We start from the raw sequence: 19878 nt of genomic DNA, 5'->3' as shown, positions 1-19878 counted from the left end.
CATGATCAATGAACACATGTGAGATTGGTTGAAGGGCGGAGAGATAAATAGCTTGGCGAGCCTTGCCTCTCTCTCTCTCTTGCTCTTTGATCATCGGATGAATGTGCGGCTTCCTTGCTTGTTCTGTGCCTCCATTTACAATTTACATTACCTGTGGGACGCCTACCCATGGATGGTGTCGCTGTAACTTGAGGTTCCTTCAAGACCTGCTTGGCCATATACTGGAAGGTACATCTCTTGAGCTGAGGACTGTCGGACCTTGTCATCTGGCCGACTGTTGGTAACCTGCTTGCTGTTTGCTGCCTGTGGCTGGATAGCCTGAATTGCTCCACGGAGGACTACCCCGCGGCCCTCAAGACTTGAAGGACTGTGGTGTACTAGCTGTCTCACGAAGTGAGTTGCACTGAGCCATTTGTACTGCTCTATAGATTAGTTAACTGTTTGTTTCTTAACTATCTATCTATCTATCTATCTATCTATCTATCTATCTATATACAAACTTATTACTGTCCTGTTTTTTTGTTTCTCTAGAGAACCCCGTCTAACACTATATATATATATATATATATATATATATCCCTAGATTCAAGTCTCATCTTGACATCTTTTAAAACAACAAATATTTCCAGAGCGAGGCTGTCCTGACTAACACATTTCAAACTTTGCTTAGCAGTACGCCCACCTTGGTAGCATCCTTTGCCTTTTTCCTGGTCAGCAGTAAACATTTATTGTTTTTCCCAGAAGAAAATGGAGCCACATCTAGCAGCAGCCGAGAGCCAGAGAAAACAGTCTGAAATCCAATGTTTGGAAGGTGGCGGGGCAGTGAGATAGAGTCTCTCTTAGCCATCACTTTCTGTGCTAGGATCCTCAAAATAACCCTCTCCGGATGGTCTCTTATTTAACCCTCTAGGGCAGTGGTTCTCCACCTTCCTCATGCCTGGACCCTTTCATACAGTTCCTCATGTGGTGGGGACCTCAACCATAACATTATTTTGTTGATACTTCATCACTGTCATTTTGCTACAGTTATGAATCAGGTGACCCCTGTGAAGGGTCGTTTGACCCCCAAAGGGGTCTCAACCCACAGATTGAGAACCACTGCTCTAGGCCCTCTAATCCCTGTCTGAACCAACCCTCTGGATGATTTCTGTCACACAACCAAATCCTTCAGGCTGTAATTTACAACCTGCTCTCCAAGTCTGCAGAGCAGATGGCTCCAGGAGCTTTGATTTCTGAAAGGCTCACGTCCAGCTGTGACTCAGCTTTGAAGTGCCCTTGGGGGAGACAAAGGGCACAGGTCCCTGCCCTCCAGCCTCTTCTCCTGCCCTCTGCATGGCCCACATTTCTGATCACAGGTAGCCCTGCTTTGTGTTGTTTCATTACTCAGTCAGTGGACCAAAAGGGCAAGCCATTTCAGTACAGTCGGAAGAGTCTAGCTTATTTTACAAAATCATTCTACCAACCAGGGTTGGCTACTCCGAGTTGATCTGGCTTAGGCAGATGACATTTTAAAATTATAATAATTTCCCCCCGGAAGGCTGCCTAAAGTTGGATAGCTGCCCTTTGCTTATTTTGGTGTGACATGACTGAGCCTTCCTGAAGCTTGGGCCCATCATCAGGCAGAATTAAAATCAGACAATAGTAAGAAAGACATAAACAAAAATAATCAGAGGGTAGTATTTTTTTTCCTTCCCCATTTTTGTATTGTTCACAGGAAGGCCCCTCTGGCTGAATCTTTAGAGCCAAATTGATAGGCTCTAATGAAAATTGTGCAGGCCCCGAAGAAGTCTCAAGTGCTTTTCAAAGGACATTGGTGCAACAAACAGGGCTTTGTTTCAGTCTGGTTCCTTCTGATACCTGAGTGCAAGGGAGCCGCCAGCTTCCCACACTCGTCCAAGCCACTGCCTTAGGAGCCTAGGGCTGCTGTCCTGGAAATGTCACAAAACGGGGGCCTTTACAAACAGAGGTGTAATTTCTCACAGGCCATTGTTAGGTGCCATCGAGTCAGTTCCCATCCATGGCGACCTTATGCACAGCAGAAAAACCACTGCCCGGCCCTCTGCCACCACCACAACTGCTCTTACGTTTGTTGTAGCCACGGTGTCACTCCATCTCGCTGAGGGCCTTCCTTGCCCCCGCCCCCCACACACACAGTTTACCATGCATGAAGTCCTTCTCTCCTGGGACTCGTCTCTCCTGACAACATGTCCAAAGTACCTAAGACAAAGTCTCACCATCCTTGCCTCCAAGAGCTCTCTGGCTGTACTTCTAACCCAGATCGGATCGGTTTGTCCTGTTAGCAGTCCATGGAACTTTCAAGATTCTTCGCCAGTGCCACAATGAAAATGCATCCATTCTAGAATACTTGGGCACCAGCTCAAAGGAAAAGCTTTTGGGGAGTTGCGGGGGGAGGTAAGGGTCAGGAAGGGAGTGTCCTTGTCTCTTCAGTTCTGTTTCCTAGTTCCTGGCTGCAAGGCATCAGTCTTACCCCAGGTCAGCCCACTTTCATATCGCAAAAGAGAAGAACTCACAATACACTCTTTACCAGCGGTTCTCAATCTGTGGGTCATGACCCTTGGGGGGGGGGGGTTGTCAAACAACCCTTTCACAGGGCTCGCCCAATGCATAACAGTAGCAAAATTACAGTGATGAAGTAGCAATGAAAATAATGTTATGGTGTGGGGGGGGTCCCCACCACATGAGGAACGGTATTAAAGGGTCGAGGCATCAGGAAGGTTGAGAACCACTGCCCTACAGGAACCCTGCCATTAAGAGCACAAAGCCAACCCATTCCCAAATAGGTTCCTATCCACAGGCATAGAGGTTACCATTTACAACATATATTTTTGGGTGAGGGAAGAATTGGGGGGGGGGGTTGGAGAAAGTTCAGTCCATAATAGTTAGTCCACAGAGAGAATCTCCCAGAAGGAGGATTTGGTCTCCTGACCTTCAGAACTGAGTCCCTTGCCCTCCATAGCGTGTGAAAACATCCACCTGTCCAACTGCTGGGGCCTGCACGGACACCGAGACATCAACCTTCTGTTTTGTTTTGTGCTCTCAAGGTAAAACCTTCACAAAAGTGCAACTGTGTTACCACCAAGGGTGAAAAATAATAATAGGACCAAGTAAGCAGAGCCCCAGCACACTCTCTGGGCGCAGGCCTTCAGACTTTCAGCAGCCCACACCGTAGACATAATGTCCTCTGGCCGGGTGGCCTGCACTAACACACACACCAGTTGAAAAGAAATGGCAAAGCTCATCTTACTTACAGGAGGAAAGAATCATGGCTGCTCTCTGCCGGGAGCCTTCGGCAGTCCTCACCTCTTCAGCAGTGTTCAAGGTGCACACACACACACACACACACACACACACACACACACAAACTGAAATCATAGCTCACCCAAGACGTTTCTCACGGGCAAAGTTAACCCCACCCATTTTCCGGTTCTAGAAACCTCAAGAGCAGTGTGTGAATGAGAAGCCAGAGCCTGGGCGAGGAAGCGCCACGGGCCTCCATTTACTGCCAGAGGAGGGCTGCACAGTTCCTCTTCTCGCACGGCCCCAGTGACGCCAAGACGCACTCTTTCAAGGGATCACGCCACTGGAAGCCAAGAGGGAGCTGAAAGCCCAGCAACTCCAAGTGCCCTCTCTCCGCAGAGGAGGAAATGGAGGCACAGAAAGGGGAGGGGTGTGCCTCAGGCCGCACAGTGTTTAGTAGGACGGGAGCTACAATATGCTGCCCTCTTGTTTACACGGACACTCCTGGGACTTTATTACAAAATACAAAACTAAGTTCATTACCTTTGAGTCGATTCCAACTCATAGCCATCCTATGTCGGTTTTCCGGATATAAAGGAGCTCTGGTGGCATAGTGGCTACGTGTTGGGCTGCTAACCACAAGGTCAGCAGTTCAAAACCACTAGCAGCTCCGAGGGGAAAGATGAGGCTTTCTACTCTCGACAAGGATTACAGTCTCAGAAACTCACCAGGCAGTTCTGCTCAGTTCTGCAGGGTCAGTATGAGTCAGAATTGACTGGATGGGTTTGAAATCTTTCCAAGAGCAGACAGCCTCACCTTTCTCCCTCAGAGTGGCTGGTGGGTTCAAACTGCCAACCTGGTGTTAGCAGCATAATACTTAGACTGGCAGTGCCACCAGGGCTCCAAATCAGAGAGCTTTTTATTTTGTGGGTAGAAAAGCCAACCTACTAACATACATTTAAGGGGTGACTGGGGCATGGCCCCAAATAGAGAACCACCAACCATAACAATCCCACTAAAAGCTGGCAGCTCGAGACAGCCTAGCACCACCATGGAGGAAACGTCTGGCGCTCTGCTCCTGTAACGCTCTGCCCAGACAACCTCTGGAGCAGGCGTCCTCTGGAACAGATGGGTCTGCGTCTAGCCCCAGCCCTTTTCCTGTTCTTGTACCTTCTACAGAAATATTTGTAGGTGCTCTGGTGGCATCGTGGTTATGCATTGGGCTACTAACCAAAAGGGAAACAATTCGAAACCACCAGCTGCTCTTCGGGAGAAAGATGAGGCTTTCTATTCCCCGGAAGTGTCTCCAGCTGCAAACTCACAGGGGCAGTCCTACCCTGCTCTGTTAGGTCGCTGAGAGCCGACCTCAATTTGATGGCAGTGCATGAAAGAATTACAGAATTTCTTTAGGAAGCATTTATGAATGTTGCCAGGTAATATCTGAGAATAACAAAATTACAGTGACTGCTAGGGCAAGGGCTATAGCTTCTCTTTATTGTAAACATCACTTCAAACTCACTGCCACTGAGTTAATTCCAATTCATAGCGACCCTATAGGACAGAGTAGAGCTGCCCCTGTGGCATTCCCAGACGGTAACTCTTCTCGTGGAGTGGCTGGTGGGTTCGACTCATCAATATTGTGGTTAGCGGCCTAAGGTGGTAGGAAAGCCAGTTCCTGATACCCAGGCAGAGCGTCCTACGTGAGCTATAATTCAGTGAAAAGGTGCATGTGTTTTTGTGATGCGAGACAGCTAAACTGGAAGATGAGGTAACCATCAGGCTGTGGCCCGAGTGAGGGTAAATGTGTTATTTTTTTCCACTCTAAGGGGCAATAAGGAGCCCTAGTGGTACACTGGGTTGAGCACTGGACTGCAAACCACCAGTTGGCAGTTTGCCCCCACCAGCTGCTCCATGGGAAAAGATGAGGCCTTTTGCTCCCATAAAGATCTTCATCCCTGGAAACCCTGTGGGGCAGTAAACTGTCCTATAGGGTCTCCTCGGGTGGGAATTGACTCCATGGTCATGAGTGCAGGCATACAAGGGAGCAGGAAGCTGGCCCCTCAGCAGGGTGGGTGTTGATGCACAGGCTCCCGATTGCCCAGAGGGAAGCGGCGGTCCTTCTAGTGACCGCGAAGGCAGCCAGCCCCCAGAGCAGCTTCCTCTCTGCTAACAGCTTCCAAGAACACGCTGCACCCACAGCTCAGGGGAGACCAGGCAGCAGCCAGAGGGCTGGAACTGTCTTTTTTGGGTCCCTACACAATACCAAGAAGAGTGTGTTAGACAATGAACGGCTTCTGTCGTTGATAAAGGAGCCCCGGTGGTGTAGTGGCTACGCACTGGGCTGTGATCTGCACAGTCAGCAGTTTGAAACCACCAGCAGCTCTGAGGGAGAAAGACTGGGCTTTCTACTCCCGTAAAGTTAGTCTCGGAAACCCACAGGGGTCGCTATGAGTCAGCATTGACCTGATGGCAGCGAGTTTGGTGTGTTGGTTTTCTCGGGAGTTGATAATGGACCCCTGGTGGTGTGATGGTTATGTGTTGGGTTACTAACTGCAAGGTCAGCAGTTTGAAACCACCAGCTGCTCCTCAGGAGAAAGACCAAGTTTTCTACTCCCATAAACAGTCACTGTCTCAGAGGGAGCAGTTCTACCCCGTCTTAAAGGGTTGCCATGAGTTAGCATCGACTCCATGCAAACGGCATTTGACGATGCGCTGTGTGTCTTTGGGGCTCATGAAAGAACAACAAAGGCTCCAATTCAGCGGGTGTTTCAAGTGAGGATTAGCAAGGCTTAGATCCCCACACCAACTCCACAAGGGTCTATTGTGAGGCTACCAGGGACAATCCTGTGGCTCTAAAATCCATTCTCCTAAAAAGCAACATGGAGGCTGCTCACTACACCACTCGGGTTCTCTGTTCTCTCCTTCTGGGCATCAGCTCCATTTTCCTCTTTTCCCAGAAGGCTGCTCTCTATAACCATAGTTTATGCTCAGTCACAACTGCAGGTGCTCCTGTGTCTCGCCTGCAGTGGGGCAGTCTTTGCTGCTAGCATCACCTGGTGCTTCAGCTCCGCTCGAGTCCAGTACTGCCAACTAGATAGCATCTGCACCCTGGCTTGAGAGTAGAATCGGATTGGTTTCCCCTACTTCAATTTGCTACTCCATGCCAATTAGCTGTGGACCATATGGCAGGATCATTTAGCCCAAATGTGCACAAGTTGGGACCTTAGAGGGATCCAGTTCTAATCATGGCCAAGTCAACTGCAACCCACGCCGTTCCTGTGTGTGCCAGAGTGAAACTGCTCCATTGTGGAACATGGTTGTGGCAGTTACATAATCTCCTGTCAACTTTCAAATGGGTGGAGTCTAGCCTGTCAATCAGTTCGCAGCTTGATGACCTCATTTGGAGGTGTGAAGGAGATAAATAGCTGGAGGCCAGATACACACTCTGCTTCTTATTCATGATGACAAGCCACATGGAGCTATGCTGAAGGAGCCAGAGCCCTAGAGCTGGAGGAGCCATGTGGAGACTCATGCATGAGATACATCCACCACCACTGGATCCACAAGACTTTCCACCCACTGGTCTGTGATCTTCCTGCATTCAACATCTACATGTGTTACGTGAATCTGAAGAGGAACTTACAGACTGGTATCAGACATATGGGCTGAAAGCAGTCTTATGGACTTGATTTGGACTGGGCTGGGATGTTTTCTCAATATACAATTACTCTTTTATATAAAGCTCTTTCTTTAAAAAATCATTTTATTGGGAATTTTTATAGCTCTTATCAAAATCCATCTATCCATCCATTGTGTCAAGCACATTTGTACATATGTTGCCATCATAATTTTCAAAACATTTTCTTTCTACTTGAGCCCTTGGTATCAGCTCATTCCCTCCCCTCCCCCAACCTCCCTCCCTCATGAACCCTTGATAATTTATCATTTTTTCCATATCTTATAATAACCGCTGTCTCCCTTCACCCACTTTTCTGTTGTCCACCCCCCTGGGAGAGGGTTATATGCAGATCATTGTGATCGGTTCCCCCTTTCTACCCCCTGATACCTTCCCCTTCCCCTCCTGGTATCTCTACTCTCATTATTGGTCCTGAGGGCTTTATCTGTCCTGGATTCTCTGTGTTTCCAGCTCTTATCTGTACCAGTGTACATTCTTTGGTCTAGCTGGATTTGTAAGGTAGAATTGGGGTTATGATAGTGGGCCGGTGTGTGTGGGGAAGCATTAAAGGACTAGAGGAAAGTTGCATGTTTTATTGGTGCTATACTGCACTCTGACTGGCTCCTTTCTTCCCTGTGACCCTTCTGTAAGGAGATGTCCAATTGTCTAGGGATGGGCATTGGCTCTTCACTCTTCACTCCCCCTCATTCACAATGATATGATTTTTTTGTTCTGGGTCTTTGATGCCTGACACTTAATCCCATCAACACCTCATGATCACACGGGTTGGTGTGCTTGTTCCATGTGGGTTTTGTTATTCTCAACTAGATAGCCGCTTGTTTATCTTCAAGCCTGGAAGACCCCAGATGCTATATCTTTTGATAGCCAGCACCATCACCTTTCTTCACCACTGTGGTAGCTATATAATCTGGTGTCAATTTGAGAGGATTATGAGTGAAGGGGTAGAGTCTGGCCTGTCTATCAAGATATAGCCAATGAGGCGTCTGGGGAGGCATGGCCTTCTGAGAATTCTGGGAACTCCTGTTCTTCCACCTTGGAGGCTGGAGATACTTCTCTCTCTTGGCTCACTCCCTTAGAGACTCTCTACTGACAAGCCTGACTCCCTGCAAGATATCCCTGAGGAGAAGCCACATGGACCTACTCTGATGCAGCCTGGGTGCTGCTGAAGCCACATGGAAACCCCTGCCAGTGCTGAGATTCTTACAGTGCCACTGGACCCACAGGACTTCCCACCTGTGATCCTCCTCCTACATTTGGCAGCACTGCATGTATTTCATGAGTCTGAAGAGGACTTTATAGATTGGTATTGGACATATGGGCTAATATTGGACTTATGGATTTGATATGGACTAGGCTGGAATGTTTTCTCAATATTCAATTACTCTTGTATATAAATCTCTTTCATATATACATATGAGCATCAATGAATTTGTTTCTCTAGTGTACCCAAACTAACACAACCACATTTGCTTATGCACCCATTTTGTCTTCAGCAATAGCGTTGCAAAGGTGAGCATATAGAAGGTCAGGTTATTAGAACAAAGTGTACTTGCATTGAGGAGTACTCGAGTAGAGACCCAATGTCTGTCTGCTACCTTAATACTTAACATATATGTACAAGATCTATTTCCATATTGTCATATATAAATATATTTACATATGTACATGCCTGTACTTAGACCTTCATGAATGTCCTTTGCCTCCTAAGTCTTCCCTCTATTCCCACAAAGCTCTTTCTTATACACGAGGGTCTACGGGCTTGTTTCTCTAGTCTTCCCGGACTAGCACAATGCGTTTCCCAGGAAGCTTTCCAGAAGATCATCAAGGAGCTCCTGGGCTCAAACCTCCAATGTTTCAGTTACCAGCTGAACACATGAACTGCTTGCACCACTGAGGGATTGACGGACAGGCCACATCTGACCTCCCCTCGGCTTCAGTGGGGAGAAAGAGAATCCCTTCTCCACGCTAGTCCAAGGTTGATTACCACAAAGCAGATGACAAGCACGCTACCACCCTCCATCTGCCTTTTACTCTGTCCTGACACCAACTTTCCATCCCACTCATTCGATGTGTCTGCCGATTTCAATAATCCATTGCAATGGCCACACATAGCTTACAGATAATACTCATGATTATGGGATGTTATTAGGGAAGTGAACAGGTTACTGCAGTCAGGATTATAAAACGTGAAGGATACAGTCTTGGGTCCACAGTAGAGCCTGCCCTTGGCCAACAGCTGCAGGTCACTCTGGTTCCCAATCTTTCAGCCACATGGTGCCTTGGCCTTCCCCTTGTTCCACGGGCTAGAAAGCCCACCTTCTAGTCAGCCTCACAGCCTTATGGTTTCATGGTCTCTGGTCCCCCAGCCCTGTGGCTCTCTGCTCTGGTGGCCCTGGTCTCTTGTGGCATGGCCTCTGCTCGCTCCATCATTTTGGACAGGAATCTCACAAGAACAAGGTCCTCTGGTCCCTCTTCTTCCTTGATAGTCCCTGGGATTCTCTCCTCCTGGTTCTGAGATGTCTCCTTCTTATACCCACTAATCCTCTCTCTTGGTGTTTCACACAGTTTGTTTGCATGGTCCCACCCAATCATCTGGTGGGAGTCTCAAAGGCCATTCCAAGTCATTTCTGCACCACAACCACCCAGGAACAAAACCAGCGGCCACTCAGTTTCCCTTCACGGTCACCCAGGAGTGTCAGAGTAGAACTGTGCCCGCAGGGTTTGCAGCAGCTAGCTGTGTAAGATGTAGATCCCAGGCTTTGCTTCCAAAGGGTCTCTGGGTGGGCTTGACCTTCCAAAGTTTAAATGAGCAGCAAAACAAGTCGACTATTTGTGCCACTCAAGGACTCCCTTCGGCTCGACAGGCATCCCCAAATAACATCCCCCACCAGAATGAGGTGAAGGTGTTGAAGGAAGAAAGGTCCAGCCCCCTTTCACTTCAGTAAGGAATATTTGTCCCCGAGAGGAAAAGGATCCCCAGCAATCAGTCCCAGTCCTCAGTCCTAAGAAGGTGGGTTCGCTGGTCTACTACAGAACTGAAAGTTTCAATTAAGAGACAGCCCATGTTTCTTATAAATATATAACTTTAATATACTATATATATTTACAACATGTACAGCATACAGACATTTGTCAATGTAATACTAGCAGTAATCTTGAAAACAGAGATGGTTTCAAAATAAAACATGGGTGCTTATCTGAGGTGAGCTCCTCATAGAAGCAGAAGCTACATGCTAGACAATGCCCAGGCCCAGATTTCTGCAGAAGTCAAAGGAGGAGAGGGTTTCAGGAACATGGCTCTAATACGCTTTCCTCCCCCCCACCCCCGAAACTGGCACCAGCTGGCACAGCCCAAGGTGCAGCCCTAAATTGGGCAAACCTTGGAGCCTGGGCATAGCACCTGACACCTACTGGCCACTCAAGTGTCTATGGAATGAATAAAAGTGCAGGGTTTGAATCACCATTTCTCAGACAGCGTCTCTATCGTCTGGAGGATTCCGTTTCAAAGTTCGTCTGGAAGAGACTGCTTCAAGTGTTACCCTGTTGTAAGTAAAACCATCTGCGTACTCGGGTGCAGAGTAAATTAAAACAAACAAAACCGAAGCACCATTTCTTCCTCATGCTCTTCAATCAGGGGGCCGCACACCACTCCTCTATCTTCCAAATGTTTCTTCACACTCAATCAGTTCATCCACCGTCCGCAGCAAATCCTCGAAGGTAGGTCTTCCCTCTGGCTTCTGCAATTCAGAAATCAAAGAGAAGTGGTGGGTCCCAGAGTCGATCCCCCCATTCTCTCCTGGTTCTAGCTGGCACAGCACGCTCCAGCGAGGGGCTCAGTGTTTTGGGCCTGACAGGGACACATGCTAAGCAACATGGCAGCAATTCCAATCTACCAAGAAATGCCGGGCAAGTGTATCCTGGTAAGCTGCTTCTGCATGTTCACAGCTTGGGAAACCCCACGGGAGGCTGGCAGCTCCTTAAAACCCAACCATCGTGCAGTGTGACGGATACAAAATGGTCTGCCTGCAGCAGGATGCTCTTTGAAGAGTGTTCCAGGTGGGATCCAATTCCCAGCGGCAACTGGAAATATTTGATAAGCAACCCCTGGTGGGCAGGGGGCTTCGATGAAAAGAGAGGAACAGGGCAAAGAGCATGGGAAGGTTGTACCGCTCTCAGAGGGCAGGAGAGGCCACTGAGTTATCTGAACTGGTGTGTTTTGCTGTGACTATTCTTGACAACACACTAAACTGTTAAAAAACAAAAATCTCCCCTGAGGGCAGTTCCACTTGGCCACACGTGGGTTGACCATGAGTCTGAATGGGTCAGACGACCACTGGGTTGGCTGTGTTTGGTAGGGAGCTTGACTGGGTTGGGGAGCAGGGAAGAGAGATCAGCGTGGCAGGAAGCTAGGAAGATCCACCCAGCGGTCTACTCACACGTGTGGATGAGATAGGCCCCGTGGGGACATTGGCATGCTCCGGTCCCAAAGCAGCAAGTGACTCTCTGTAGCATGTGGAGTGAGTTTGAACCACGAGAAACATTTGGAAGGAACAAAGCCGAATCCAGCCCTGCTCATGCATCCTCCCTTTCTCCCACGCTTTACCCGCCTGATTTCCCACCCCAGCCGCAGGGCGCTCTTGCTTTCTGTCGCACCAAGCCCCCTTCTGGTACACTAGGCCATGCTTATTCCTGTCCTCTCAGCTGGCTTCTCACTGCTCTCTTTCCCGCATGCGGCTTCCTGCCTGGGACTGCCCAACCCGATGTGCTGGGGGGTGCGTGGGGGGGGAGGGTGTCTTTCTAATGAGTCACTGAAAGCAGGGGCTCTGGGGCCAGGCAGGCCTCTGCTGCTCTCTAGCTAAACAACCACTGTCCAAGACAAAGCTTCAGAGCCTCGTCCCCTCCCTGAGCGCACTGTCACAGGGAGCGCTCCTGCCCACACAGGGAGATCTGGGGAATTAAATCAGATAACACATGGAACTCAGACAGTCAGTGCTGTCTTACTACAGTGTGTGACTATCATGAACTTTTAAAAGTCATTTGCGTCTCTAGTACCTTCTATGAGGTAAGAAGACTGTAAGAAGCAACACCGAAGGAAGTTGGGGTCTAGAAAGAAAAAATCTTCCCTGATCCCAGAGTGGTCCTCCAGTGCCGTAGGAGAGACAATGAGAAAAGAAGAGCCGTAAGCCCGGCCAGTGGGGCCTGCCTCGCATTTGGGAGTAGAGCAGCCCCTTCTTGACGGAAGCAATCGCTAGCGTTTCCCATGTTTCCTTTGTTTCTCAGAGCAGAGTTGATAGGATAAGACTCCTGCCCAGTTTGAAACGGCCACGAAACACATGCCCACTCAGTAAACGGTACAAACTCTACCTGGACCACCCATCTCCCAAGCCCAGATCCCTCCCTGTCAAAGTGAGAATGCACGAAGGAAACAGTATACCTCCTGCCAACACCGCAGCATCACCTCGTACACATATTTGGACGCCAACTTGGGCCGGTAGAGTCGGTGGCCTCGAGTCACCATGGTGACCACTTCATAGTTGGTGTTCTTCTCGAAGGGCATTTTGCCTTCAGTGAATACTTCCCACATGAGGACACCTAGAAACAAGGCCACGGTCAGCCCGTGGCACACCCGCTTCCTCCGAGCCGCGGGGGACAGGGGACGGGGGACGTGGGGGGGGCACACGGGGAACGGGACATACCGAACGACCACACGTCCGACTTGCTGCTGAAGCGGCTGTAGTTGAACACCTCGGGTGGACACCACTTCACAGGGAACTTGGCTCCCGAGGAGCTAGTGTACTGGTCATCTAGCACGTACCTAGAGGGACACACGCCAGGGGTTATACTGCGTACAGGTGTACACGCTCTTGCGTGGTTTTCCTCCCTCCCACTGGCGGGCATCCGGTGGAAGCGGCGTGTTTAACTCTGCGGCCACACCTGTTTGATTTCAATCTTCCTCTCAGCTTTCTTTAAGTGCATGTGGAGGATACATCGACACACCCGTAGCTACACTTGAAGTTCTCTCTCTCTCAAACACACACACACACAACATCAGAGGCACACTGCAGTAAGTGCTTGCACAGTTTCCTTGTGAGCAAGCTTTGCTCTTTTTTTTTTAATTGTGAGAGAGTGAGTGAGTGAGAGAGTGAGTGAATTAGTGAGAGTGAGTGAGTGAATTAGAGTGAGTGAGTGAGAGTCGCTTTGCTCTTTCAAACACAACTTTACTCCCAAGTTCAATACGCAAAGCCTCTGTAGCCGAGCTGCCCTAGAGGAAGTGGTGTCGAAGCTCTGGAGAAAGTCAGGCTGCACCACTTGAAAAGGACAGCATGTAAACAAAGCACATGGCAGATAGGAAAACAAAGCCCCAAGCCCCTGACTTCAGCGTGACTAGGGTATTTGGGGCGGTACATCTTTACAGGAGTAGAAAGCCTCGTCTTTTTTTCTCAGGGGGGTTGGTAAGTACAAAGGGCTGATCATGCAGTTAGCCGCCCACTGGGTACCCACTGTGCCATCAGGGTCCCTTAAGTGGATGGGAGAGCATATCTGTCTGCACTGTGGCATCGCTGTCCCTGCTGCACACATTCACAATAACAGTACAGAGGTGGCATCATGGTTGCGAGTTGGGATGCTGAGCCATAGGTCAGCAGTTTGAAACCACCAGCTGTTCTGAGGGAGAAAGAGGAGGCTTCGTACTCCTGCAAAGAGTTCCAGTCTTGGAGACCCACGGCGACAGCGCTGCCCTGTTGTGTGGGGTCGGTGTGAGTCAGCGTGAACGCAATGGCAGTGAGGTTGGTTCTGGTCTATTTCTTCTCTACAGACAGAATACAGGATGCACATAACCCGATTATCAGAGGTTACGTCTGGGTTCTCCTAGATTAGGGTCAAAAGGTAGTGGACTTCAGCCCTCTCTATACATTTTCAGTATTTACATGAGGGATGTCTTTATGTATCCATGTCCATTTTAAGTTAATATATAATAAACGCAAAACCCCAACCCACTGCCACTGAGTCAACCGCAACTCAAAGCGACCTTATTTAGGTTCTCTGAGGCTGTAAATCTTGGCCGGAGCAGATAACCTCAGTTTTATCCCACAGAGCAGTTGATGGGTTTGAACAGCTTATCTTTCAGTGAGCAGTCAGTCCAATGCTTACCCAACAGGGTCACAAGGGCTGGGTCACAGGCAGTATAAAAAAGGAGAGGTGGACCAGATCTGGCCTGTAGATCACTGCTCTATCACATCATCCTGCCCGCCCCACCCTGCCTCCCACCCCAGCCCTTACCATATATCACTATCTACTTTTTTAAAACTATGTTTTCAGGTCTTGGGTTTCTGCCTCCTCCTGCATCCAAGCTTCCTTAGTTGCCTGTGGGCCCCTGGGTACATAAAAGGTACTGGAAGATTATGGATGAGTGAATGGGCTTTCTCCTACAAAGGACAAACTAAGTAGTTTTTAAAGGCTTTTCCCCCAGAATCCTCTGTTAAGATTTAAAAGTTAGGAGAATAAAAGTATGTGATATGGACACACTAAGGACTTTCCCCACAAACACACTTCTGGGAAAACTAAGGATCCCACAGCAGGGAGAAAGAAGACCAGAAAGCAGTGTCTATAACAGGCTATACAGCCACCTAGTGGAGAAGAACTGCATATACATCCCGGTGTCCATACTGGGCTATTTTAATGAATTTATTCATCTTGGCAACGAAGGAAAAAGAAACAAAGTTACTGCCATTCAATTGATTCGAGTCACAACAGCCCTAAGGGATCAAACAGAATGAACTGCCACCACCACCACCCACCTTTCCCTCCCCAGTTTCTGAGACTTTTAAATCTTGACAGGCACAGCCAGCCTCATCTTCCTCTTGCAGAGTGGCTTGTGGGTTGGAACAGCCAACCTTAGAGTTAGCAGCCCAAGGCCTAGCCCGTAGCGCCACCAGGTTCCTTTCTCAACACAGCTTGTTTATCTTAGAAATGCTCAAGCTAACAGTTAAAATGAACAAATTCGGCAATAAATTTTCAAAATGTTGAGAACCTAATTTATTTTAATATTTTATGCAAAAAACCCACGAAGTAGCAGGAAAAAAGGAATTGGTTCTCCCTATACAAAGATGACAGCTACAACTCATATGTACTTTCAAAATGGTTCTTTAAACAGGAACTGGGGTAAGAAGTTGATGTCAACGGCAGAGGGAAATTCATGCTTTCTGTACTTTCACGGAGAAGCTCAGAGCCTCACACCAGTGTTAGGCAAAAATCTACAGGCAATGCTCACATAACCTGGGTCATACCTGGCCATTCCAAAATCGGATACCTTCACCACGCCTGCTTCGTTTACTAGACAATTTCTGGCAGCCTGGAAGACAATATTATATTAGTTATAAGATTCAAGAATCATAACAGAAAGTTGCAATAGCTACTCATTGTCATTCAGTCAATCCTGACTCATAGCGACCCTACAGAACTGTCCCTGTGGGTTTCTAAAACTGTAAAATTCACGGGAGCAGAAAACCTCATCTTCCTGCTGAAAATTGACTGACTGGTGATTTCAAACTCCCGACCTTGCAATTAGCAGGCCAACTTGTAACCACTATGCCTCATGTTAACTGTGGTGCTACCTGTCAACAGTTGCAGAGTGTGGAAATGCCATCTTCAACAATTGTCTCAACTCCAATACACACTTGAAAGTGAGCAGAAACCAAGATGAGGAAATTCTACCTGCGATAAAGTATTACATCACCTTCACAATGGTCAGACCTATAGTATATATGTTCTTTTTTAAAAAAAACCACATTTTATTAGGGACTCATACACCTCTTATCACAATCCATATATACATTAATTGTGTAAAGCACATCTGTACATTCTTTGCCTTCATCATTTTCAAAGCATTTGCTCTCCACTTAAGCCCTTTGCATCAGGTCCTCTTTTTTCCCCCTCCCTCCTCGCTACCCCCCTCCCTCATGAGCCCTTGATAATTTATAAATTATTATTTTGTCATATCTTGCCCTGGCCGATGTCTCCCTTCATCCACTTTTCTGTTGTCCATCCCCCAGGGAGGAGGTCACATGTAGATCCTTGTAAAAGTTTCCCTCTTTCCAACCCACTCTCCCTCTACCCTCCCAGTATCAGCCCTCACACCACTGGTCCTGAAGGTATCATCCGTCCTGGATTCCCTGTGCCTCCAGCTCCTATATGCACCAGTGTACAACCTCTGCTCTATCTAGACTTGCAAGGTAGAATTCGGATCATGACAGTTGCGGGTGTGGGCGAGAGGGGAGGAAGCATTTAGTAACTGGAGGAAAGCTGTATTCTTCATCGGTGCTACATCGCACCCTGACTGACTCATCTCCTAACCTAGACCCCTCTGTGAGGGGATCTCCAGTGGCCGACAAATGGGCTTTGGGTCTCACTCCGCACTCCCCACCTCATTCACTTTGGTAAGATTTTTTTGTTCTGATGATGCCTGATACCTGATCCCTTCAACACCTTGTGATCGCACAGGCTGGTGTGCTTCTTCCATGTGGGCTTTGTTGCTTCTGAGCTAGATGGCCACTTGTTTACCTTCAAGCCTTTAAGACCCCAGACACTATCTTTTGATAGCCGGGTACCATCAGCTTTCTTCGCCACATTGGCTTATGCATCCATTTGTCTTCGGTGATCGTATCATGGAGGTGTGCAGCCAATGATAGATTTTTTTTGTTTTTTTATGTCTGGTAACCGATCCCTTTGGAACCACGTGATCACACAGGCTGGTGTGTTCTTCCATGTGGGCTTTGTTGCTTCTGAGCTAGATAGCTGGTTGTTTATCTTCAAGCCTTTAAGATCCCAGATGCTATATCTTTTGATAGCCGGGCACCATCAGCTTTCTTCACCACATTTGCTGTTCACCTGCTTTGGCTTCAGTGGTTGTGTTGGAAGGGTGAGCATCATAGAATACCAATTTAATAGAAAAAAGCATTCATGCATTGAGGGAGTGCTTGAGTTGAGGCCCAAGGTCCTTCCGCCACCTTAATACTAAACCTATAAATATAGGCACATAGATCTAGTTCCCCATTGTCATATATATTTGCATATGTACATGTCTTTGTCTAAACCTCTATAAATGCCCTTTGCCTCCTAGCTCTTTTATCTATTTCCCTTGACTTTCCTCCTGTCCCATTATCATGCTCCGTCCCCACCTGAGTATATATGTTCTACAGAAGAGCCAATCCCAACTTCCCCTCCAGTCCTAGCCGTATTAAGGAATCTGACTATTTTATTCAGTTTCTTGAAGTCCTTAATCCAGGTTTTCCCTCAGCCAGGTTCATGGCACACAAGCATGAAGGCCATGGATGACCAATCTTTTACTCAAAGGCTTTGCTTAGTGATTGTCACATTGATCCCAAATAGTCCAAAAATAAGTGACATGGAAACACAGTTTGATTTGCCATTTTGATGTTTTCAGCACATTATAATACACTCTACTGAACTGGTCAAATGCAGTTCTATATTATTTGATTTCTACCTTCTTGGCCCTTTCTTAAAGTTGCAGGGCTCAGTAAAATAGTTTGGTAAAAAGACAGGTCTTTCTTCACATCAGAAAACAGATGTGAGATTTTAAATATATTAACTAGTGTTTCCCAAAGTGGCCAATGCCATCCCCTGGGAATGCTGGAATGATCCAGGGGGGCTGCATTTTACTCTGTATTATGAGCTACCAATATTTTTAATTGTCCAAGGAGGAATTGAGTAATATTTTTTTATGAAAAGGATGTGGTGGGCCAAATAAGTTTAGGAGCCTCAGCAATAACTCGTGGCTTATATTTATCCTTCTGTGACTGCTCAGAATGTGATTTCTTTCTGTGGTCATTGCACTTCTAAGAGCTTCTCCTCCAGAGAGCTAGCTAGTGTCCTTCCCTAGATCACCTCCATCTTCCTGTGCAGACATCCACAATGCCATCATTGGATGGCCCACACAATTCCTCACCAGGGATTGAGAAGACAGGCGAATTCATGTCATCTCTTTTATAGACACTAAATGTCTCCCTTAAGTTTTCATGCCCCTGCACTCGGATTACGTGGATGGATCCCTAGAGGAAAGAGAAGACCCCTTGGGAAAGATGATGTCTTACAACATATAAGCAGGTGGTTTCATAATCTCGAATGGATTTTTGAGACTCATAATTGGCTCCCAAACAACCAGCCTATAAAACAGATCTGTGCAGCAGAACCCAAAACGTGGTCAGATGAATACGGAGAACTTCATTAGAAGCAGTCAGTGAAGCTTGACGTTTGGGGCAGAAATCATTTCCCTGAAGAGCCCCTCCTCATCGCCCTCACCTCCTTCCTATGCAAATGCCTGCTGGCTTTCCACACATTATGTATCCCCGATCCCTCTCCACCTGGGTAACAGGAAAAGCTGCTCCACGTATGGCTGGGGCATAGAATCTCTGGAATACCACATATTGTTCATTCTGTGGGTTTTGGGAAGGGAAAACTAGGCATCACCAAGGCCATTTTCCTTATATCCATACATCTGCGGTTGAACTTTTTCTACAGAAAATCTCAAAAGTTGACTGAGTAAACCTGGTAGCCACAGATGATGTGGCAACACCTGCCACCACCGTGTAAGTGGGGAAGTAACTTAACAAATGAATTGCTCGGAAATGGCAGGGGGATGTGTGGCATCTGTGGGGTGAAAAAAAAAAAAGTCCCGTCTTTGGATCCTAATTCTAAAAACTAGTAATGCAATCTTGAAGAACTTGCTTAATGGGCCTGCGTGTTAGTCTCCTCACCTATAAAGTAGGTGTTATCAATCAACTAAATTAGGTCTTCCCTAAAGAGTTACATTGAAGTACCTTTGTATGTGTACCTGTGAACTCCTGTGCCTTTGAGTGTGAGCCGGTTTGGAAATAAGGCCTTTGGAGATGTTATAAGTTAGGTAAATATGAATGAATGAACAGGTGGGTCCTATTCTCATATGATTGGTATCTGAATACCAGAGGAAGATGTATACAGAGACATAGAAACCAGGATCATGTGATGATGCTTCTACAAGCCAAGGAATGCCAATGACCTCTGGCCTTGAACAGGAAGCTAGGACAGAGACATGGAAAAGAACCTGTGTCAGCCCTAATTTCCAACTCCTGGGTTCTATTCCGAAAAGCCACCAGCACCAGCTTGTGGCATTTTTCAATGGCAGTCTTAGGAACCTAATATAATGGGGACAGCAAACCTATTTTAAAGGCAACCGATGATAATGAGTGCAATTTTAAGCACCTCAGTTCCCCTTACTTCACAACGATGCATCCCGAAAGGACAGTTTATATTTACGAAAAGCGTAATAACACTTTAAATCTAGCATAAATGAAATAAAACAACCCTGAACATGTATTCAAAATGGAAAGTGTACATGTAGAGACTTTTGATCAATTCTGGGTCCTTCAATAGTTCATTTAATTATTCATTGAGCTGTGCCACCCATAGTAACCGAGAAGCAACAGCTAACACGTGGGGGTCACTTATCTTAAGCTAAACATGTGTATTACCTCATTCAAGCTTCACAAAAGTCTTAATAAAAATTATTATTATTGCCATTGTAATTCCCAATCAATAGAGTCTCATTCCAGCAAACCAGTTGGGGTGTCATATGGCTCTGCCTTATTGGGTTCCTATTGTTAAAAAATGCAGAAGGATTTTTTTTGGAGAGACACTTCAAATGAGTTTATAAAAGGTTTTCCCATTCATACATGAGTTTATAAAGGGCCTTCACATTCGCTTCCTCTGCTCCTAGGAGGGACAAAAGCCCTTCCTGATGAAGATCAGGGATCGCAGTCTTCATTGTGGTTTACAACTCTATGTCAAGAAGGCCAAATTCCTCACCACTGGACCACTAGGGAACATCAGGAAACACGGAGAAACGATGGAAGTTGCCAAGGATATCATCT

General features: G+C 47.2%; 1 protein-coding gene across 1 annotated transcript in view; it reads right to left on the bottom strand.

Annotated features, from left to right (window-relative positions):
* Positions 1-10073: 10073 nt before the first annotated feature.
* TEC (tec protein tyrosine kinase) overlaps positions 10074-19878 on the bottom strand; it is a 129967-nt gene continuing 120162 nt past the window's right edge. Inside the window, exons 15-18 of the mRNA XM_075544370.1 lie at positions 15241-15305; positions 12652-12770; positions 12390-12547; positions 10074-10692 (exon numbers count right to left, since the gene is read on the bottom strand). Coding sequence (XP_075400485.1) covers positions 10609-10692; positions 12390-12547; positions 12652-12770; positions 15241-15305 — 426 coding nt within the window. The 3' untranslated portion in view covers positions 10074-10608. The remainder of the gene's footprint in view (positions 10693-12389; positions 12548-12651; positions 12771-15240; positions 15306-19878) is intronic.

The sequence above is a fragment of the Tenrec ecaudatus genome, chromosome 3 (genome assembly GCF_050624435.1).
Source record: "Tenrec ecaudatus isolate mTenEca1 chromosome 3, mTenEca1.hap1, whole genome shotgun sequence".
Classification (NCBI taxonomy): domain Eukaryota; kingdom Metazoa; phylum Chordata; class Mammalia; order Afrosoricida; family Tenrecidae; genus Tenrec; species Tenrec ecaudatus.
The sequence above is the reverse complement of the archived record's forward strand: the minus strand, read 5'-3'. Positions and strand labels throughout refer to the sequence as shown.